General features: G+C 39.6%; 2 protein-coding genes across 2 annotated transcripts; one reads left to right on the top strand and one right to left on the bottom strand.

Annotated features, from left to right (window-relative positions):
- Positions 1 to 5,761: 5,761 nt before the first annotated feature.
- On the top strand, positions 5,762 to 12,013 carry gpatch4 (G patch domain containing 4). Its single transcript, XM_050045908.1, has 8 exons — positions 5,762 to 5,873; positions 6,661 to 6,739; positions 6,833 to 6,906; positions 7,011 to 7,103; positions 7,672 to 7,788; positions 8,077 to 8,192; positions 9,591 to 9,641; positions 9,752 to 12,013. The coding sequence occupies exons 2-8, from the start codon at positions 6,661 to 6,663 to the stop codon at positions 10,560 to 10,562; spliced, it is 1,341 nt and encodes a 446-aa protein (XP_049901865.1). The 5' UTR covers positions 5,762 to 5,873; the 3' UTR covers positions 10,563 to 12,013.
- A 2,668-nt stretch (positions 12,014 to 14,681) lies between these two features.
- On the bottom strand, positions 14,682 to 21,068 carry LOC126391285 (natural killer cells antigen CD94-like). The gene is made up of 7 exons (XM_050045936.1): positions 20,908 to 21,068; positions 19,566 to 19,631; positions 18,716 to 18,820; positions 18,203 to 18,397; positions 17,644 to 17,798; positions 17,394 to 17,512; positions 14,682 to 15,226 (listed from the first exon to the last, which is right to left on the bottom strand). The coding sequence occupies exons 1-7, from the start codon at positions 20,966 to 20,968 to the stop codon at positions 15,079 to 15,081; spliced, it is 849 nt and encodes a 282-aa protein (XP_049901893.1). The 5' UTR covers positions 20,969 to 21,068; the 3' UTR covers positions 14,682 to 15,078.
- Positions 21,069 to 22,900: the final 1,832 nt, after the last annotated feature.

Genomic DNA, 22,900 nt, shown 5'->3' with positions numbered 1-22,900 from the left:
GTGAAGAATGGTTTATTTTTTATCTAGTCAGTGAATAATGTGTACCAATCTAGAAGTCCTTGACACAAAAAGGTTGAGAACCAATGCTCCAGCTAATGTTAGCTAAGCCACAGCCATGAGCCTTTATACCTGGTTAGCAGACGGCTAAACTACTAGCAACATTTTCTCTTCATCTCTGAAATGCTTCGGTGATCTTGACAGTTTTTATTTTGTTTTTGTCAAACTCTTTTTTTGATAAGTCTTTATTTTTGGGTTGCTTTGTAGTGTAGGCAGTTGTTGCCAGTGCTGGAATAGCAACTTTCTCTGCAGGATTCTCTGCCATTGAATCAGGTTTTCACCGAAGGGACATGCATGCACATCTGCATTTCAATCAGCAGAGGCAGAAGAGTGAAGTGAAGATAATATTTAATATAGAATATGAATGTACAGATTAACAGATGATTTGTGCTGATTAAGATTTAACAGAAGTCTTTGGCGCTTGGACACCAGAGGGAGATATTTTGTGGTTGAGGGACATCTGAGCAGCAGCAGGATAAATCCCCCCATGGAGTCCAGACACTGGTGATGGTGGTGGTGGCTGATGACTCTGAGGCTGCTGGCTGCTGAGGCAGATGAGGCTGATGATCTGTAAAGACTAGGTGGTGATGGGGAGGTGGAGGGTGCACACAACTGCAGCAAGAAAGAACTACGGCAGAGAAAGAACCGTATCTAACATGAGGAGCAGTAAGATGACAGGCAGACAGAGAAGGTGTGTCGCTGCGCTGTTGATTGATTGTGAATCAGCTGATGACAATCCAGCTTTAGGTAAAAGTTTGAACGTAGGACTTTTACTACTAATGGAGATTTTATATTGTAGTGTTTCTCTTGCTTTGTAAAGGATCTGAGAACTTATATACACCATTGTTGACAACTATCCTCATGTATGTCTGCATACAATATAAATGTTAAGCTACAGACAGAAGCTGATCATCTTAGCAGGAGGGAACAGCTCACCTGGCTCTGTCCACATAATCCACCTCTAAAGATCATTAATAAAGACACTATATCTGTGTTTGTTTAAACCATACAACAGCTGAAGCAGAAAAACAACCCTTTGTGGTTTTACAGGGTGTTATGTGTCGGACTGCTTCTTAGCCAGGAGCAGTGACTTCCTGGACTCTCCGCTGGTTGCCTTGCAACTGCTTCCAGCTGCTGACGGTAACTTTGTATTGAATGGACAGATATGAGAGAGAGTTGACTGTATTTCCCAAGATGTCAGACTCTTCCTGCTGTGAAGATCGAGGCGATATTTGTTGAAATAACTTTAGTGGACCAAAGTGTTTGTCACGGTGAAACTCTAATGTCATGATGACTCTTGGCAAAGATTCAGAAGGTGAACAAGAACAAGAAGTTTGTTGAAGTCTAGCCAGCTCTTCAAAAACATCTGCGTGTTATTACATGTTGTCACTTCTCTGCTTTTCCCAGTTGATTTTAAGAGGAAACCAGTAACACCTTACAATATCTATATATGGTCCTATACATATATTTAGTACATGGCAAAAAGTATGTGGACACCTGAACGTTACACCCAGTCATGACTGATGAACATCCTATTCCCAAAGAGTGAGCATTAATCTGCTGCTATAACAGCCTTCACTCCTCTGGTTTTGGGGTTTCCACCAGGTTTTGGAAACCTGGCTGCAGAGATTTGCTCCCATTCAGCCACAAGAGCATCAGTGATGTCGGCCGTATCTGTGATACGGTTCCAGTTCAGTATGATGGGGTTGAGGTCAGAGCTCTGTGCATGCCAGTCTACTTCTTCCACACCTAATTTGGAAAGACATTTCTTTATGGACCTGGAGTCATGCATGGGGGCACTGTCATGTTGGGAGGGTCTTCTTCTCCAGACTGTTGCCACAACACTGGAAGATCACTATTGTCTAAAATGCTATGGAGCATGAGAATTTTCCTCAAGTGGAACTGTCTATCTTTAACCTTAGAAAAACAGTATGTGGAGCAGTAAAGGAGGATTTATAGTTGTTGTTGTGAGCATTCATATTTGTGCGGTGGAGTGTCTGTGTCACTCTGCAGTTACACCTCCAAACACTAGTCGGTGGCGGAGGTTTCTGTGAAGTTTAGTTGATTCAAAACACACATTAAACACACATTAAACATGGCGTCATAGAGACAATTTCAAACACAAGTACATAAATCAGCTTCACTATAACTCGCAGCATTCACAGACAAACACTTGTCTTTATCTGGACACATTTTCGCCACAAATACAACATGCTAACGTTATTAGCACAAGCCTATGGCATTTTACATTGTGTAAATTAGCCTGGCAACTAGTGGACTTTTCCTCTACTCATATGAAGCCAGGGACAACAGCAACATTTAACAAAGATAACGTTACAAATTCAGCTCCATTACAACTCACAAGGTTCACTGACAAAACAACTGTCTTATACTAAACAAGTTTTCCAAACAAATACAACATGCTAATGTTACTAGCACAAGCCTATGGCATTTTACATTGTATAAATTAGCCTAGCCTAGATTTCCTCTACTCAAATGAAGCCAGGATAAATCACACACAAAACCTAAAATGCTATTTTGGTGGAGGCTTTATTGTCTTCACAATTTATTGTTTCTGATCTGTGAAATTAAAGTAAATAAAAGCTTCGTTTCCACTGAGGGAAATGGTTTCAGCAAAAATGGACAGGAGGTCTGCGTCGCCACAGCATGTAGTTACATTTCTGGGGAGGTGCACGTCAGGCTACGGGGTCGACGCAGAGTCTACAGCGTAGGTACGGCGTCGATTTGACACAGAAGTAAATTCTGTGTCCACATACTTTTAGCCAAGCAGCTTTTCTCTTTATCTCAACCAGGCTCTCTTCCTCTCACACACATACTTTATTGACAGCTGTGTAATAACCTCCTCTGAGATAACTGTCAGTCAGCCTCTGCACACAGCAGTTGGGGGGCTTCCTCCCGAACAGTGGGCCAGCCGTGATAACCCGCCTGTTCAGGACGGGTGTTTTTCCCCCCTGCTGAGTGCTGACACAGATAAACAACTCATGGATGGAGGCCTGGTGGAGCAAACATCCTCACTGCACGGAAACCCAGAACAGGGGGAAGTTAAATAGTTTCCTGTAGGTATGTTGGGGCTGTGCAGTATTCCCCTGCTGAGGACATTACAGTTTTCTTTGTGAGGTCAGAAAAGGTACTCAAAGAGTGCAGTGAACAATCCTGGATGTAACTTTGTCGTTAGGCCCATTCATTCAAGAGTCCATCTCTACTAGTTCCAGTTGCTGCAGGTTGAAATGTCAGATCCAGATGTTCAGGAAACATTTAAAGGGATATCAAAGGGACATTAAATTAATAACAAAATTGAATAATGCTTTTGGGTCTTTCTCTCTCATTGTTCACGAAGCAGAGTCTCAGTCTGTTTTCGGTCAGGTATAATTAATATCTGAAGACAGGAACCAGCTTTCCCAAAGGGAGATCCTGAATCCTGCAGGCCATGTGTTGAATAATGCATCAGACATGTTGTGATCAGAGAGGAGTGCAGCCAGCTTTGCTTCTGCATGGTCTAAAACTCCTCTTGTTAACACACATTATTGCATATGACTTATTTAATGTATTTTAGGAACTGTGTTGTTGATGTAAACAGTTTGCACCTATGATGCTTTTGACATGTTCATATTAACATATTTGATGTATAACTTATTTTTCTGGTGTGAAACACTGCCATCTACTGACAGCCTGGTGTTTTACATCTTCTGCAGTACATTTGATCCACCACTGGGACAGTCAAACGTTCTTCAAACCTGCAAAACTTTATTTTAAATTCTAGTAGAGATCCAAACATTTTCTAGAATATCAGATATGTGAATTTGGGTGAAATGTGTATAAAATTATGCACAAGTCATATAGAATACTTCCATCTGATATAATGGTGCAGCCATAAAAAGCATTGAGTCTTGTGCTTTTCACTCAGGATTAACACCATGTAGCTTCAATGAAAAGCTGGACAAGGTGATAAAGAACATTTATATAGTATGATGCTGACAGACAGGGTGGAATATGATGTTTTTTCAACTTTGTACTCAAAATGAAAAAGGTTGGAAATTAAATGTTAAAGAGTAACAAGAACATGAATCTTTACAAATCTATTCAAGTAATATTCACTTGAACACAGAAAACAAAAGTAACTGATTCATTAATAAATCTGTGGCCCAATAACGAGCTCCTTTTCTCTCTTATTCTTCTGTCATTGTTTTTCAGTTGATTCATTCTGTCAGACAGTTTAACAAGAATAACTTTGTTATCTAAACAAAAAAAAGGTCACACATTCCAATAAATAGTAAACCAGAAACACTTAACATCATGCAAATAGTCGAGCTGTAGTTATTATTATTACATTATTATTATTTATTACAGTGGTAGAATGTAACATAGTAAATTTACTCAAGTGCTGTACTCAAGTACAGTTTTGAGGAACGTGTACTTTACTTGAGTATCTCAGTTGTGCGCTACTTCATGCTTCTACTCCATTACTTGTCCGATGGGAATATTGTACTCTTTACTCCACTACATTTATTTGACAGCTTTAGTTACTTGACAGATCATTAGAATCATCTAAATATAAAGTAGTATAAAAATAGCTGAAATCAGCCCCACTTTTATCAGCTGCAACGTCTGTGACGCTCACACGTTAATGCGTCACTAATTATGATCTGGCTGTATTGTATATATTATTCTGATATTAAGCATTTTGCATAATAAGCACTTTTACTTTTGATGCTTTAAGTATATTTTGATGCTAATACCTTTGTACCTTTGGTTAAGTAAGATTTTAAATGCAGTACAGGGTTAGGGTTTTAGGTCACGGCTTTACTTGTAATTACTTGTGACCAGTGTTGGGAAGGTGGATTTTGAAATGTAATAGGTTACAGATTATAGTTACCCTGTTAAAATGTAATAATTAATGTAACTTTTTTTATTGCTTCTTCAAAGTAATGTAACTTTCTACAGTTGATGAACAAATATTTTAAACTGGACAAAAAAGCTGAAAAAGAAAAGAGGTCATTCCTGCCTGACAAGCAACAAAATGAATGTTTTATTCCAGGTTTTATAATTTTTTTACTGAAATTAATATATTCAAAGGCAACCCCTTTATAATCACCAATTGATTAGTAACTGTAATATAATTACATATTTTTTTCTCAGTAACTATAACTTATTACAATTGGATTTATTTTTAATAATAATTTATTTTATTTATTTTTAATTAATTTTTGACATGTAGGCCTAACTAGTTTCTTCCCAGTACTGCATATAACAGTATTCCTATATTACTCATGGGTATTATTACATTCAAAAAAATCTACAATAGAACAGAAAGGACTTTATTCATCGCCGAAGGGAAATTCAACCGTCCAGCAGCTCATAAAAGACAAAAACAACAACCACACTTCCCCTCATCAACAACAACACAGTGGTATTACAATAGACATAAATAAAACAAGTTAAAATAAGTGCATAACTAGAAATATTTAAAAAAAATAAATAAATAAATAAAATTAAAATAAAATTAATTATTTTACTTCTTCCACCGCTATCATATGGGATATAAAATAAAGTCAATTTTCATATTAAGGCTTCAAATGATATTTTAATACCGGATTTAAGTCATAGCTTACACTTATTTTTCCTTCTCTGCGCTGCTGCAAAATGACACCGAGAAGAAGAAAATAAGCTGTGGTGACGTGTTTCCGGTGTCATGTCAGCGTTCTGCTGAAACCGCATGGCTAGCCGCCGGTGCTGCTGTGTGTTTAGTGCTCCAGCCAGTTACAGTGACGCATATTAAATGCAACAAGACGTCAGAGGTATGTTGGGTTTTGATTTCTAACGTGTTAATGTTGTGTTTTAAACATTAGCTGACGAAAGGCTGATAATAAAAGCGACTTGTTGTTTTAAAGTGTTAAAGTGCATGTTAGCTGTTAGCATCAACTCAGTGCTGTCAGAGAACAGTGCCAGTACAATGGCAGCAATAACATTTGACTAATAAGTGTTCATATAAAGCAGCGTGTCTATTTTAAATAGTTCAGTAGTTTTCTGTGAGTGTTTTGCTATTATATCTGATGTTTTCAGATTATTATTAGTGATGCATTAATGTGTATGTTGCCTTTTTCTGCTGTAGATGTTTAAGGTTGGGCTCATTTTATCTCCTTTATATACTGTTGGGTAGTTTAATCTACTGCAGTATATCTATAAGATCATCATATCTATGTAGTGTTGCTCTCCTGTGGAAACCAAGCATTTCTAAAAACTCAGCTGTTAATGGTTTTAGTAAAACAGCCTGTTTTCAGCTTTATGTTGATGCATTTCCAGCTGATCCAAGAGGGTTTTTAAAGCGTTTATTTAGCTTGAGAAGTAGGGGGATTTTTTCAACATGTAAATTAACACTTCATCCATCAGTTTATCACAGATATTGAAAATCAATACATCAGGATATATGTGATTTTCACTGGACAGAAAAGGGATGAAAAATATCATATGTAAAGTAACTCAAGCCTGTTTTGGCTGCCATGTATTTAACGATATCATTATGTTTAAATTCAAAAAGTAGTGACTCGTGTTTGCTTAATATTCTATAAACTCTCCTTTACTCAGATGGCAGAAGTTGTACCAGAGAAAAGTCGTGGCTTGAAGTTTGCAGAGCAGCAGCTCCTGCGTCACGGCTGGGAACACGGTAAGAGACTCTGATTTCTTTGTGTCACATTTCACCCGCTGCAGTGCATCTGACTCGGGGACAGATTTCTTATCCAGTCTGCTCTGTCCTCAGGTAAAGGGCTGGGGCGATCTGAGAATGGCATATCAGAAGCTATCAAGGTTAAAGTGAAATGTGACAAAGGAGGGGTGAGTGATGTTCGGTTTTATGTGGCATTTGGTCTCATTTTACTCTGTTTGTCTTCTGTAGAAAGTTGTTGTTTGTAGACTCACATGTTGCTCTTCTCCACCAGGTTGGTCATAAGGAAGGGGAGCAGTTCACCTTCCACTGGTGGGATCATGTCTTCAATAAGGCCTCCTCCAGTCTGCAGGTGGAATCTGATCAGGTGAGTCTGACTGTCCAACACAGCTGAACACACGGTCACACTCAGTCACCTCTGCTCAACACAACATGATCAGAATCAAAGGGTAGTCAGTGATGTAGTCTTGCTGTGTTTAAAAAGTTTATTCAAGTGGGTTGTGTGCTGTTTTTGCGATGATGGGATGAGTAATTTCAGAATGAGGACATTGTCACTTGTTATAAACAGCTCATTTATTAGTCACCATTTGAAAAGGTTACCAGCTGATTCATGAAAACTTAACACTCACCTCCTCCACTTGTGAATGTAGCCGCATTTAGCTCCTCTGTCAGGAGAATATTTTTAGGAGCAGATTTTTCTGGTTCAAAGCAACAACTTTTAAAGGGATTTGAAATCTTAAACTCTGAACTAAAGTACGAGTTTTAAGTTATTTACTGTCTCAGTTTTTCTTCAACAGTGCTCACTGAATGTGTTAAACAGAAAATAAAACATAGGTGCAAAGTGCAAGCACAAAAGTTAAAATTTAATAAGTGAAATCAGCTGTTAAGAGTTTGACAGAACGTCGGCTGTGTTGTTTGTTTTCTGTGTGATCCAGAACGGTATTCAGTTGAAGAAGACGGTGGAGGAAGATGAAGAGGATGGGACGATCTCCAATAAAAAGCCACGGAAAGCCACGCTGGCTAAAGCCAAACTTTATGGATGTTTTGTCAAGGTAATTTCTTTGTTTCTTAATTACTGGGTAAATATTTGAAAATGGAGGGCAGTGGCACAGAGGACTGAGCTTCACAGGAGTAATTAATCGTTGGTTTGGTTTGGTTTTTTTTTCATTTGATTTGTGGACAATAAGAACAAAGAAGAACATCATCCGATTTTATGAACATTTAAAGACAAGAAATATACAAATACACTTCTGTATGTTTGTTGTGTATTTAAATATGACTGACTCTAGTTTGAATGGACGATGATCTTCACTGATTTTGTTTCCGTGTTTCTCTCTCAGTCAGCCACGCTGCTGTCTGGTCAGGAGCAGCCAGAGCCGAAGTCCTCCAGCTCAGACGACAGCAGCAGCTCAGACGAGGAGGACGACCAGAAATTGGATCTCTCCAGCACCACCAAGTAAGAACTGCACACAATGCACTTTGTTCAGATTTCTAATTATTTTTTCTAATCAAATGCTGCACAACATTTTATCACTGTCCATATGAGTACGACTACAGAGCGCATCTTGGTCTTTGTTTTCTCCCATCTCATTCTGGACACATTACTGTTGGTGTAATTTCTTTATAATCAGCCCTTCCAGGATGTTGCAATGTCATGATTGTAACAATCACACACATTCAACCAATCCGTGTGAATACTGCGTAACCTTGCAATTCTGTCCAATCGCTGTAAGTTGAGCACAAATTTGACTTTGTCACATTTACCAACAAAAATGACTGATAAAGACCGCTCAATGCAGTACCCTGACGATGCTCATGAAACGCGGGGGTAAACTAATTGGCACCACGTGCAACAGCTGAAATGCGTGGACAAGACAAGTCACCATGACAGAGGCTGTTGGGTCCAGATCTATTGACAGAATCAAGCTGAGGTAGATTAAAGGTCCAGTGTGTAGGATTTAAAGGGATATATTGGCAGAAATGGAATGTAATATAATAAGTATGTTGCATGTCTGGATCTTTAGTTATCAGAGGAAAAAGGTTGAGCACACATTAACAGGTGCTGCGCTAGTGGTCCAGCTGCAATGAGTTGAACAGCGTTGGAGAAACACTGATTTATAACATGGAACTGCCTCGCTCAGTGTTTTTACTGCTTCAAATCACCTGGTCTGTTCGTGTTGGAGAGAAGGAGACCTCTGTGGATAATTCGTCTTGGTTAAAACCTCCTTAGCAATGAAGACGAAATTAATTCTAATCAGGAATCGCACTTGGCACACAGAAGAAGTTTCAGCTAGCTTTTAAATTGGCATATTTTAGACTGACCGGCCGGTCGCAGGTCATGGCCGATCACGTGAAAACCGCCCGATTGCGAGCACTGCTGATTAATCGGTGCAAGTCTAATTACAGAGAAATACAAAACCGTACTAATGAACCTTCATTAATATAGGCCTATATTTTATCTACAAGTGCACGTCACACACTGAGCAAGCCGCCTGTTAATGACGCTGTGGGCTAATGGGCATGTAGCTACTTCCATGTTTCAGATGATACGTCATGTTTGTAGTCGACCAATGAAGATGAGGCATCACCTCTATACATGGGGCGCCGGCACTATCCACTACGCTACCGACGCCCCGACGACCAATGACCTCTCTGGTCGACTAACATTCGGCCGACTAACATTCGGGCAGCCCTAGCTCCAACAATCCCTAAACGAAGCCAGCAAAATCCTGGAGGGACTGTATAATCAGTCACTTTTAATTACTATCTGTTGTTATTATTTATCTGCAAAAGCACTTTATAACTCTGTTTTTAACAGTATTATATAATGAAGTTATTCACTGATGCTCAACAGGCTTTCTGATGCTGATCTAATGAAGGCTTGTGGTGGACGCACGGCTCACAAGTAAGTTAATTCATAAAATTCTAAACAGAATGAAGTATTTTGTATTTTTTAGTAAAGTTTATAATAAATAAATATCTTATTTCTGATGCATTTCTTTTTTGTTTCTTTAGAGGAGCCAGACACGGCTTGACAATGAGCGCCAAGTTAGCCAGGCTGGAGCAGCAGGAGGCTGAGTTCATGGCTAAGTATGGCAAGAAGAGTGAACCAGCGAGTGCTTCATTAGTTTGTGTTACACCGACTCCACCGACCTCCCAGCCAGCTGAGCAGAGCCCTGAGAGGCAGGAGGAGATGAGCGAGGACTCTCACAGCAAGAAGATGAAGAAGAAGAGGTCCACTGCGAGCGCTCATGAGCTAAATGGTGACGCGGTGTCTGAAAGTCCTGAAACAGATGTTAAACCCAAAAAGAAGAAAAGGAAAACTAAAGAGGACACTGAGGAAATGACTGATGCGGTTTCCACTGAGGGGAATTTGATCTGTGTAGAAAACAGTGAAGCAGACCACAACACAAAGAGGAAACATAAAAAGAGGAAAAACAGTGCAGACCAGAACAAAGAAGAAATATCACCTTCACCTGCAGCAGAGAGCAAGAGTTCAGAGGAGACTGCTGAGCCGCACACAGACACAACAGTGAAGAAGAAGAAGAAGAAGAAGAAATCCTCCAAACACCAGAGTGAACCTGCCGGGGAAGAGGAGAGTAGCAACACAGAATCCAGCCAATCAGAGCCGGTCCAGGACTGCGCTCCAAAGACCAAAAAGAAGAAAGCTGCGGTTACATCAGAGGAAGCAGAAGTTCCAGAGAGTGAGGCAACCAGAAAGCAGAAAAGGAAAAAGTGTAAAAAAGACAAACTGTGTGTAGATGAGGATACAAACGAGGAGGCACCTCCTCCAAAGAAGAAGAAAAAGAAGAAGTCCAAAGAGTAATGTTTGATCAAAGCTGCTTTGGACACTGATAAACATTTGTGTCTTTGCTGATTGAGAAAGTTAGTATTACCTTGAATCAGCTCTGTTGAGTTCTGTGCCAGACGTGGACTTTATGGAGGCTGTGCTCTCTGATTAGAAGAGCTTGTTCATGAATTGATAGAATATCCAACCCAGTTGGCATTATACATTTCTGCAAACCACCAGAACGTTAAATTGTTAGGTTTCGTATGATTCATACCTCCAAATCTGAGGCCTTGGTTCTCTGCAGGAAGCCAGTGGATTGCCACCTCTGGGTAAGGAGAGAGTTTCTGCCTCAAGCGAGGGAGTTCATGTATCTTGGGGTCTTGTTCATGAGTGAGGGTAGAATGGAGCGTGAGATGGATCAGCGGTTTGGTGCAACTTCTGCAGTGATGCAGGCGCTGAGCCGGAAGGTGAAGCTTTGGAATTACTGGTCCATCTACGTCTCAACTCTCACCTATGGTCATGAGCTCTGGGTAGTAACCGAGAGAATAAGGTCGCGGATACAAGCAGCCGAAATGAGTTTCCTCCGTGTGGTGGCTGGGCTCAGCCTTAGAGATAGGGTGAGGAGCTCAGACATCCGGAGGGAGCTCGTAGTAGAGCTGCTGCTCTTTCGTGTCGAAAGGGGTCAGTTGAGGTGGTTCGGGCATCTGATCAGGATCCTCCTGGGCGCCTCCTGTTAGAGGTGTTTCGGGCACGTCCCACTGGTAGGAGGCCCCGGGGCAGACCCAGAACACACTGGAGGGATTACATAACTCATCTGGCCTGGGAACGCCATGCAAATGTAACGTATCTGTGGTTTGCAGAAACGTAAAATGCCAACATTTCCTTCTGTTGACTGAGCAGGAATATCTTAATTCGTTTTTCAGACGAGTAAGGAGGTGACGATATCCCACAGTTGTGCCTCCTCTACTTGTTGAACCTCACTTGTGTGCTATCAAATCCGATTTCTTCAATCACTACTGTCTGTTGAATTTGATAACCCGTTGGAGAGGTGACCAAGGAAAAAACAAGCAGTTATTTCCTAGTGATGCAGACTTTTTAAGATTGCTGATGATATAAAACATGAAATGTATTCATCTGAATCAGTTTGATGCTACAAGTCTTTGATCTGACGACTCACACGGTGCCGAACAAACCCAACTTCTCTACACTGACACTGAGAATCCAGTCAGTGTTGATGTTTGTAGGTTGGGACATGTTGTCAAACAGTTGCCTTTATGTGAAATGTGCATTTTACTGAAAAATTGAAATGAAATGTTAAGAGTTGAGTCGAGTGTCTGGATCATGAATCTTTAAGGTATTCGCAAAATGGTGCCATTGTTTTATTTTAAGGAGGCAAAACATGGAAATACACATCAGATGGACTGAACTACTGGTCTTAACATGAAATCCTGAACTTTTGATGCACATTAAATAATTTGATGAATCAAACTGCACTTGAGTGATTCTTTCAGATGTACAGATTTTTATTTCTTATTGTCACTGTCACAGGGCATCAAAGAATAAACAAAAATAATATGTATTTTATGTGATTATTAATTTATTCCCAAATTTAAACATTTATGGATGAGTGTCAGAAATTTGTCTCCTGACAGTTTGCTGGGAATTAACACCACACTACTCAGAATGCTACCAACATTTCCCCAATGCAACAGTGTCATGTAAGTTTGTCCCTGATGATAAGAAAATAATAGATAATCATCTGTGTCCTAGCTCCACAGTTACACTTCCTGTGTTTGGGATTTAGGAGCAGCTAGCGGTGAGGACAAGAACTGAAACAACTTCTGTATTTAAAACATGTAGGAGCACTATGGTGGCAGATTTTAAAATGCAAATGACCCTTTCTGTAGCCACTGTTTGATTTGTCCATTCTGGGCTACTGTAGAAACAACATGGTAGACTCTAAGGAGGGGACCTGCTCCATAGACCTAAACGTCTCATTCTGAGGTAATGAAAACACAATGACTCTTCATTCAGGTGATTGTACACTAATTAAAACCGAGTTATTAAAATAATTATTTCATTTTTGCCGATATATCCACCTAAACCCTTCACAGTGGATCTTTAAAATCTTAATGATTACCTCCAATCATTTACTTCTTTCTGTCTCTCTCCCCACTCACAATAACTTTGAGCTTTCTAAAATTAGATCTGATCACATAAATCACAGGAATGGAGAAATCATGAAGTTTGAGACAGGAAGGAGACAAGGTCATGTACCAGCAGTTTGTCTGACAGTTTAAGATTTGACTCAGCTGACTTAAACATCCATCCATTCATCTTTTAATTTTTACCTTTACTTTATATTGACTGCACCTTGTAACTGGTTTCAAAAGGCACTTTATAAATGTAGTTTACTTGTAATGATATTTTCTACACCATGGTATTGCTACTTTTAGTAAAAGACTTTAGTACCTCTTCCCCCACTGCTGAAGTGAATTTCATAGAATACCACCATTTTCATAAAACAGAATAAATACCTCCTTTTATTGTCTTCTTTATTTCACATGAAATAAAATGACAGGACAAAAATAATAAAAGAAAAGTTAAATAACAATAAAGATAAAAATTGTAATAATGACAAGTGAATGAAGAAAAAGCGATAAATATAAAGAGTGAGAAATAAATGAACAACAGAAAAAGCTGAGATATAAAGATTCGTATGATAAAAAGTAGTGTGATTGTCAGACTGTGATACAACAGAGGTGATTAAACAAACTATTATACCCAATATACAACGATATATAAAACACAAGACTATAACTGAGGTGAAACAAAGGTTGAGGAGCTTAAACATTCATGTTGAATAGGAACTCTTTTTACACAACATATTTTGACACGTTGCTCTTTATGTAACACCAGAAACTGAGGCCACAACATGCAGCAAGACGGCCACAGGAACTTTGTTGCATCAGTTTTCAGTGTTTGGTGTAAATGTTGCTGAAAGGATTTAAGATTTTGGATCATTGTAAGAAACACGTCACATGTTCTATTTTTATTTTATTTTAATTACTTGAAGGATAGTCCCTTAAGATGAATCATCTTGTTTTTGAGGGAGTCCTTAACATGTATACAGACAAAACAAGACAAAACATTGCAACAGCATTACATTACATTACAAGACAATAACATCCACACAATACTTTCTTGGCCCAACCGTTCCCTGTCCCCCCCAGTCCATCTAGATTCATAATGAATGGTATTATATCCATCATATTATATACCCATCATCATATACAGTACATTCATCGTCAGGAAGATGTCATGTTCCACAGTTCACCACAGATATTGATCAATATTTGTCAGAAACATAAACAGGGTTTTTGTAAATGAATAAAGAGGGATTTCTTGAAGAGATGAAAAGAGGTGATAGATTTTTAAAAAATTAGGCAAAGTATTCCAGTCTGACGGAGCTTTAAATTGAGAGGAAAATCGTCCAATTTCCTTCTGGATTCTCGGAGCAAAGAAAAAACAACTGTCAGTATGGCGTAAATAATGCTGTGAGCTATATGGGATCAAATATTGTTTTAAGTACGGGGGGTAATTATAATAAATACATTTGAAAATAAACTGCAGCCAATGAAACTGTCTTCTGGACTCAGGTGTTAACCAATTTAGAGAATGATACATAGTGCAATGATGAGTTCTGAACGGACATCTTAGACTAAATCTGCAAAGGTTGTTGTAAGTGACTCTAATAGAGGATAAGTTGGTTTCTGAAGTGTTCTGATATACAATATCTGCATAATCAAGTATAGGGAGAATAAGCTGTGTAACAATCTTTTTCCTAATCTGTAGAGTGAAGCAGTTTATTGAGCGATACAGTAAACCCAAGCTGCAGTTTATTTTCTTAATAACTGAGTCAATATGTACTTTAAAGGTAAGTTGAGAATCAAGCCAGACACCAAGATATTTGAATCGATCTATTTCCTCAAGAGGAGTACCATCAGGATAATTAATGGATAATTTACCAGAATGTAAAAGTTTCTTTGACTTATATTCTTTTAAGTCAGTAATACTACATTGAATTACAGTGATATTTGAATATAATGCACATTATCTTCCCATTAAAAGTCACTTATGTCTAGCTGCCGTCATTTAAATTTGATTACACTGATAGATGATTAAATTGCCCACAGTGAATCAGCTGGGCTGGGCTTTTTGTGTATATTCTGTGACTCCTAAACTCTAGAAATCATTAGTTTTTACAGGTTTTGGCTGCTCATCTGAGAGTGAATACTAACAACTGTAGAAGATATAGTCTGATTCGTCATCATTTGTTAGGTCTTCACCTTTCACACCTTCAGGCAAACTGGACATCTATTCAAAAAGACATCTGACAAATTTCAAGAAGACACAATAATGAAAACACAAATTGTCTTCAAGCTATTTAAAGATCATTGTTAATATAGCCTATTATTGCTTTATATTGATATCTTTTAAACTGAGATGTAATTTTGGATGCAACACGAGGAGAAAGAATATGTTGGTAATGCTAATTAGACCTTATCAGAACGTCGCTCTCACAGACGAATTTGTTTTGCATTATACTCTCTGCTGGGTCCCAGTTGGCTGTGTCACTGCTCCTGGGGATCATCAGTGCACATGGACCAGGGGTACCAATTTGCTCCAGCATCCAGAACCTTCAAACACACCACATAAACATCACTACCTGTAATATTATTTCTACTACTGCCAATAAACCAACAGAACAAAGTGTTAAAAATAGCTACAGAGGGCAAATGTGGAATTAGATGGTCAAATTCTGGTTATTTCTGAGCATGTGAGGACGTCCTGTCCATGCTGGCTTAAAGCCTGAGTGTAAAAGAATCAATCGAAAAAACTTGCGGCAACTATTCAGCCTAAAGGTTAAAGGTTCAGTGTGTAAGGTTTAGGGGGATATATTGGCAGAAATGGAATATACTATAATAGGTGTATTCTCTTTAGTGTATAATTACCTGAAAATACATGCTACATACAAAGCGGGTCTTTATCTATGAAGGACACCATAGCCCTGTTTCCACTGAGCGGAACAGTATGGTCCGGTACGCTTTTTTTCCATTGCCACTGTGAAAAGTTGTGGATGGTACCAATGGAACGCTTATGTACCGTGCCCATTTTTGGTCCCCCCTCTGTTGGGGTACCTAGCACACAGATCTGGTACTAAAAGGTGGAGCTGTGAACACTGCAGTCTGATTGGTCAGTAGAGGACGGTCACTCTGCTCAGCGCTGAGCTGTGGCTGGTTTTGAGGCTCATGTAACCACTGTTCATACTGTGGAGAGTTTTATTAGTAAACTGTAACTATAAAATGAAAGGATGTTTAGCTGCCTCTCACAGCAGCTGGAGTCTGAGAGAAAATAACTTAATTCACTGGGCCGACTGCCGGCGACTTTTAAGGTGGAACGTTAACTTGTAATGTTACTCAATGCATGAGGTGAATCAGTCAACACACCTTAAATTTCACTGTGACAACTTTGACCGTTATTTTAGTTTTTATATAGAAAACACTTTAGTAATGAGTGGATCTTCAAGTGTTTATATATTTTAATTTCAGCCGGGTTATGTGAACTGCATATATTGTAATCCTCACTCAGAGGCTACAGCAACACTAAACCCCTGAGCTTGCCTGAGAAGGACTAAATGCACAAACCCGCTATTTTTAAATATCCCATGGAGAGAGACTCTCACTGCAGCCTGTTTTATTTTGTTCTGAAAATGTCGACATGTAACCTCGTTATGTTGACCATAAACAAGGTGCAGACTTCCATCTGTGTCACCAGTAATGAGGAAATACAGTGAGTGCTGGACGGAGCAGTGAGTGACAACAACCCCGCCCACATTTAAGAGTACTGGAAACACTAGGGTCTAGGTACCAAGTCTGAAGGGTTACTGCTGGTTCCAAAGGTACCATACCAAAAGTGTTTGGTGGAAACTGGGCTTATGTTGCACCGCCGTGTTTTTACAGTTGCCCAGAATGGATGAACCGAACACTGGCTTCAGATGGGACCATTCGTGTTTTTGTGTTTTCGAATCGGCCGCTGTAGTTAGAAGCCCGACTGCAATGTGCAGAACGGGAGTCACACTGATTTGTAACGTGAAAATGCTTAATTAAGTGTTTCTAGTGGTTTAAATCACCTTGTTCGTTTGATTTGGAGAGAGACCACTGTAGATAATTTGGCTTCCGTTACAAAACCTCCTGAACGTCTGGATCTTATGTTATAAGAGAAAAAAAGGTGACCGCACATTAGCATGTGTTGGACGAGCTGCCTACAGCAGCATGTCAAACTGTGCTGGAAATACATGGATTTGTAATGTGAAACTACTTAAGTCAGTGTTTTTACTGGTTTAAATCACCAGATCTGTTTGTTTTGGCGAGGACGAGACCTTTGTGGAAAATTCCTGAACGTCTGGAACAGGAAATGATGAGCACACAAAAGTATGATATGGGCAAGCCCCAAGATGCCGAATAGTGTCGGAGATGCACTGATTTGTTGCATTAAACTGCTTTATTCAGTGTTTTTAGCTGTTTTAATTGCCTGGTCTGTTTGTTTCAAAGAGCAAGAGATGTCTGTGTATAATTCAGCCCCTAATAAAAACCTCCTGAACAATGAACACTGGGAGAACTCTGACCAGGAGAAGTTTTTAGCTGGTTGCAATCCGCAATCCCCCTAAACTTACACACTTCACTTTTAAATTCCTTTGCTAGAGGTACTAGATAATTTGCAGATCTCTCATGTGAGATGTGGTGAATGTTCATGAGGCTGAAATGAGTAAATTCAAATGTTTATTTAAAAAAAAGAGTCTCTTACCGTAGAGTGTCGTTACGTCCATCAAGCCAGACCCAGTTTTTGTCTTTGTTTTCATATAACCCAATCCAGTATCCATGAAACTTGTCGTAGTAGTACTTGATTTGAGTACTGATGAATTTCTGCAGGTCATCAAAACATTCACACTTATTGACAAAGATTGTGATCAGACATTAACTTTTTAACTGCATTTTGTGTCAATGTGTGTTTTTTGTTTCCTTGGTTCAGCTGGCTTTATGGTGTTAAAACTCACCTGCTCAGCGAGACTATCAACTACAACCAGATCTGCAGCTGTCTTCTGGCAGTACTCTCGGCTCTCTTGCCATGTCTTCCATGGAGACTTTTTATCGTAAAACAGGTAGCACTTTTCCTGAAACAGAATCCAGTCTTTCCGACACGGCTGACACTCTGCATTCATGGCAGAAAAGCAGAGAAATGGAACAAGATGTTAAATTAAAGGCACAAATACAAAAACATAAATACAGTTTGAAAAAAGTTTAAGGTCCCAGTGACATCACACAGCATACAACACTACTTGCATCATTGCCATAATCCGCAAGCCAACTTTTAAACTTGATTATAGACCCTTTACTGTGGTGGGCGGGGCTTAGCTGGAGGCAAAATAATTCTCTGTCTTCAGCCTTCATTTGAAGGGTGTTTAGCCCGCTGCATAGCAACGTATTAACACACATTAAGGGGTACTGTACCTTTAATAGTCCCTGTACTTTAAAACAAATGTATCTCCTCACAGTAATTTATATTAGTGGGTTGATAAGAACTATGTTATGGTCACTTCAGCAAGACACACTTACTTTTGTTTGGGCAGTATTCGCTTACTGGAAAGGTGTCAAACTTCAAGATGACTCCCAGCGTCCAGCTGAAATTGTCTGTGACTCTGCTCAGCTCCTCTGTCTCTCTCTGTAAGATGCTCCGCTCCGTGTTCAGCTGCTGATTTTGGGCCTTGAGTTCGCTGAGGTTGACTTTCTGTTTGTTCATTACCACACTGACTGTGGTGAGAATGAGGAAGAGACATCAGTCGATCAATCAGTCGGTCGTGGATGCATTGAGTGTTATCAGAGAAGCATTATTTTCCATACTCTACTTCCATGTTGTATTGGACCAACCACTCAAAACAGAGATAAAAAGTAAAATAAAGACGCTTAAACGGCAGCAGGCACAATTCAGAGAAATCTGAACTTACGTTACCTAGCTATTTTTTTTCTGTTGGTAGAAGACATCCTAGACTGACTCAGTTGGTCTAAATGTGATAAAAGCTGCCATAATTATCAACTGAAAGTTACTCGGTGTGTTGACGTGAAACTCACTGTAGATGATGGCACTGATGCCCACCACCAGGAGGACGCAGAGTATCCCCAAACACACCGCCAACACACGAAAGTGAGAGCATGCAGCTGCTTCACCATCTGCTTCTGAGGAGAAAGCTCGTATTTAAACAGACAAGAGGTTGTGTGTCGTGAATTTTGCTGCCCACCCTTTAGGTGGCGCCCTTGATGGCCACCTATATTACCTATAGCAGTGGTGTATTTATATCTGTCGCCGCTGGTGCTTTGTTGTAATTTGCGCCGTACAATAAAGCGACCCATCGTCCCACTCACAGCTGTCTCCTTGTAAATGTTATCATCCCTCACACCAGCTGCCAATCAGGGCTTTTGATGTCGCACACACTTATAATTCCTGCACGTGAAAAGGGACAAATAGGTTCCCCTTTAAGGTTTTTTTTTTTTTTTAAATTAATTTAATTTCATTTATTTCAATTTAATTTAATTTAATTTAATTTATTAGGTAGCATTTGCCTCTTTATAAGGAAATGGGTGCGCACAATATACTGATATAGTCAATTAAGAATTCATTCATAACTTTTTGTATAGGCCCCGTTGAATATTGCAATAATCATGTGTGGTTATCACAAAGTCCCGCAGCACACCTGGGCTGGCATCATGGCACACCATTTGAGAACCAGTGGCCTATAGAAAAATCCGCCACTGCCAACATTCAGGCTACTGTAAATGTTTTCCAAAGGCTCCAAGCTGGACAAACAGATCAGATAGACTGTCAATTTGAACTTTTATCACATGTAAAGCACATCATATTATTCTTAATATTGAACAGTTCGACTGATGAAATGCAAATAAGACAACAGAATTTAAAACTTACTTGGTACAGTAGCAGCTGTCACTTCAGGTTTCACCTCAGAATAAATTGTTGGGTCCTCTTTTTTCTCTGAAAGACACAAATAACAACACGAGGGAATGATTGAATTAATGATAATAACTGTTCACAATGTCACAACGAAACGTGTTTGTGTGATGTATATAAAGTACTCCCCGCTGAAACAGGAAGTAACATAACACGCTAATTATTTATAAAAGTGACCATAAGTGTTATTGTAAGGGAAGTTTGGAGGGGTCATATGTTAGGAGGGGTTTTTTTTTTAGGTCAGCTGGTGCTGCATGAAGTAACAGTTTTGCTTTGGTTTGATGCAGGTGACCAAGTGTGCTCTGAAAAGTTCAAATTAATTTACTTTTAATGATTTCTGCTTGTCTTCACATGGCTCTTTTTACTTCTCACAAAGCGTGGTTTGCAAAACACTAGACATAAGAACAGATTTCACCGAAAAGTCTTCTGCTCACAATATTCGCAGTCTTGTTTTCTGTTGTGTGCGTTATATAATCAGTATAAAGTTGCGTATAAAAGGACAAAGCAGGCTGGTTAGCTTCAAAACAGAGGCAAAGAGAGAGGAAAATGCAGGTGTGGAGTAGGATTTTGTGACTAAGGTGGGAGGTGGAGGGGCAGCAGTTGTCCATTATTACATTGTCACATTGGAGAATGTGAGGTTCCATCAGACTGCAGTGAGAGCTTCCACATACATCTACATAACCACAGTTTCTCTTCCTCAATGAAAGTAAGATATTTTTGGGGCTTGGCCATGGTATGCAGATTTAAAATCCCACATCTCAGGTTAAATTGATGCAAACCTTAACAGGTGTCTGAGCAGGGTAGCTATTACAGTAGGTGGATGGAAATCTATGACGAATATATGACCGATAATCTATAACCTGATGTAAATGACATGCAAGTAAAGAGGCTGTCTGAAGTATCGGGATTTGCTGATCATACAAAATTACAGCAGGTTTAAACAGGTCTGTCTTGAGAATGATTGTAGTTTGAAGGTCTTTTTGTTTTTGCTGTCTTGAGCGAAGAGTTTTTTGTTACAGTACTTCACCAGCCTATGATTTATTGTGTTGTTTCTATGAAGAGATAAAAGCACAACACCTTTTGGAGCATTAGCCGTGGTGGTGTTTGTGTCACATATTCCAAAAACAGGCTTTTTATACCAATGGAGAAAAAAATTCAAGAACTGAAAGTCATGACGTGGAATAAATTATACTGTATGTTATGGCAGGGAACTGTAGGGGTCATAATGTGACTCTTCCCAACAGAAGCCTTAAAACTAATAACAGTGTGCTTCATTTAAAAGATAAAAAAAGTCACTTACCTTTTGGAGCTGTATCAGCATTTTTAAAAACAACCGTAGAATAACAGATTTCTTCCTCCATCCCTAAAATTAACAGATTGCCGTACTTGCTTCAGTGCAGAGAATGAGTGTGTGAGTGACTGAACAAAATTTTACAGCACCACCTCATGGAGAACCAACAAGAGGTTCCTCTTCCCCCTGACAGTTTACTAACTGCAGCCTCTGAGTTTGCATTATGACATGTCTAACGGACAGCCTCAAACAGAGATGCTGGAGGTCCGGTGTGGCTTTATGGCCATTGATTACACAAGATGTCTGTATTGTGTGTTCTCGGAAGTATGTCTGCTTCTGTAATAAGCAAATGTACACATGATGAAAGAAGGTGACACATGTGAGCATTATCTAATACTGAACTTAACCTTTTAACCTGTCGTGTTCGGATTTCTTAATTGATTGTCAGTGTGGTTGTAATGCACTCTATATGGTGAAGGGTCATCTTTGTGTCTACACTGGTGTATTGTCTTCATCGTTGATAAGAATGATACTGAATCAGAATCTGTCATCATGCTGTAAAAGGAAAAGGCTGGCGATTTAATTTATTTTTGTTACTGTCAACAAATCACATGAAAAGACTCAGACCTACAATTTGTTCTTCCATATCCCACTACATTCTGACTTTCCTCCCCTGTCTGTAGCACTGAGCTTATTTAAAAGTGAGCCACATATATGATTTCATTTTCACTGTAGTTTTCAGCAAACATTACTCAAACAGGAGTAAAACATGCATTTGTTGGGGGGACTATTTTCAGTGGTGGATGAATACACATTTGATGCTATAATGCCCTAGTCACTAACAGGAGGACAGCGGTCTGAGTCCGGACCCAGACTTATAACCAGTAAATAATTATGGGAATTTAAATTTTGACGGGACACTTCTATTTTAACTGGCGCAACTTTTCTTGTCTTTACAGCACCGGTTTAGCTGATCAGGAAACGCACAGTCCAATTGCATGCGAGTTAAATCATCCCACATGATGCCACCCAGCCAATCAAATTGCTCAAATTGCAATTGATTAGCATTGCAACTCTGTGTACAGTCAGATGAGAGACGTGAAGGGCGAGTTACAAGCGGAAAGACGATAGAAAAATGTAAATATAGAAAAAGAAAGAAAGCGATACAGGGAGAGAAGATGGAGAGGAAGAGGCGAGTGAGAGAGAGACAGGGAGAGAAACAGAGGAAGAGGCAAGTGAGAGAGAGACAGGGAGAGAAACAGAGGAAGAGGCGAGTGAGCGAGAGACAGGGAGAGAAACAGAGGAAGAGGCGAGTGAGCGAGAGACAGGGAGAGAAACACAGAGGAAGAGGCGAGTGAGCGAGAGACAGGGAGAGAAACAGAGGAAGAGGCGAGTGAGCGAGAGACAGGGAGAGAAAATTGTTATTATTTTTTTATTGTAAAATGAGACTGGGCGGCACGGTGGTGTGGTGGTTAGCACTGTCACCTCACAGCAAGAGGGTTGCCGGTTTGATCCCGGGTGCGGGAGCCCTTCTGTGCGGAGTTTGCATGTTCTCCCCGTGTCAGCGTGGGTTCTCTCCAGGCACTCCGGCTTCCTCCCACAGTCCAAAGACATGCAGGTTAATTGATAACTCTAAATTGTCCGTAGGTGTGAATGTGAGCGTGAGTGGTTGTCTGTCTCTATGTGTCAGCCCTGTGATAGTCTGGTGACCTGTCCAGGGTGAACCCTGCCTCTCGCCCGATGTCAGCTGGGATAGGCTCCAGCCCCCCTTGCGACCCTTAAGAGGATGAAGCGGTTAGAAGATGAATGAAGATGGTTGAGACTGTTACATCAAGATGTGAAACAGTTAACAAAGAAAAAGGAAAATTCAAGCTGTTGCTGCACTTTATTTTATTTTTTCTAAAATGAAGCACTTTATTTTGAGATGCACAATTTTTCAAAAACTATTTCATTTATTTTCTCCATTTTATTTTTGAATGCATATCTTGTGTCAGATGTTGAT

This window comes from Epinephelus moara, chromosome 6 (assembly GCF_006386435.1).
Source record: "Epinephelus moara isolate mb chromosome 6, YSFRI_EMoa_1.0, whole genome shotgun sequence".
In the NCBI taxonomy this organism is placed as follows: Eukaryota; Metazoa; Chordata; class Actinopteri; order Perciformes; family Serranidae; genus Epinephelus; species Epinephelus moara.
This window is presented reverse-complemented; position numbering and strand designations above follow the sequence as displayed.

Coding starts and splice junctions, on each gene's coding strand:
- gpatch4 (XM_050045908.1), top strand. CDS start 6,661: ATGGCAGAAGTTGTACCAGAGAAAAGTCGTGGCTTGAAGTTTGCAGAG. Junction 7,789..8,076: donor TTTATGGATGTTTTGTCAAG/GTAATTTCTTTG, acceptor TTTCTCTCTCAG/TCAGCCACGCTGCTGTCTGG. Junction 8,193..9,590: donor GATCTCTCCAGCACCACCAA/GTAAGAACTGCA, acceptor GATGCTCAACAG/GCTTTCTGATGCTGATCTAA.
- LOC126391285 (XM_050045936.1), bottom strand. CDS start 20,968: ATGGAGGAAGAAATCTGTTATTCTACGGTTGTTTTTAAAAATGCTGAT. Junction 18,821..19,565: donor GACAGCTGCTACTGTACCAA/GTAAGTTTTAAA, acceptor CTTTCTCCTCAG/AAGCAGATGGTGAAGCAGCT. Junction 15,227..17,393: donor GGACGTAACGACACTCTACG/GTAAGAGACTCT, acceptor GTGTGTTTGAAG/GTTCTGGATGCTGGAGCAAA.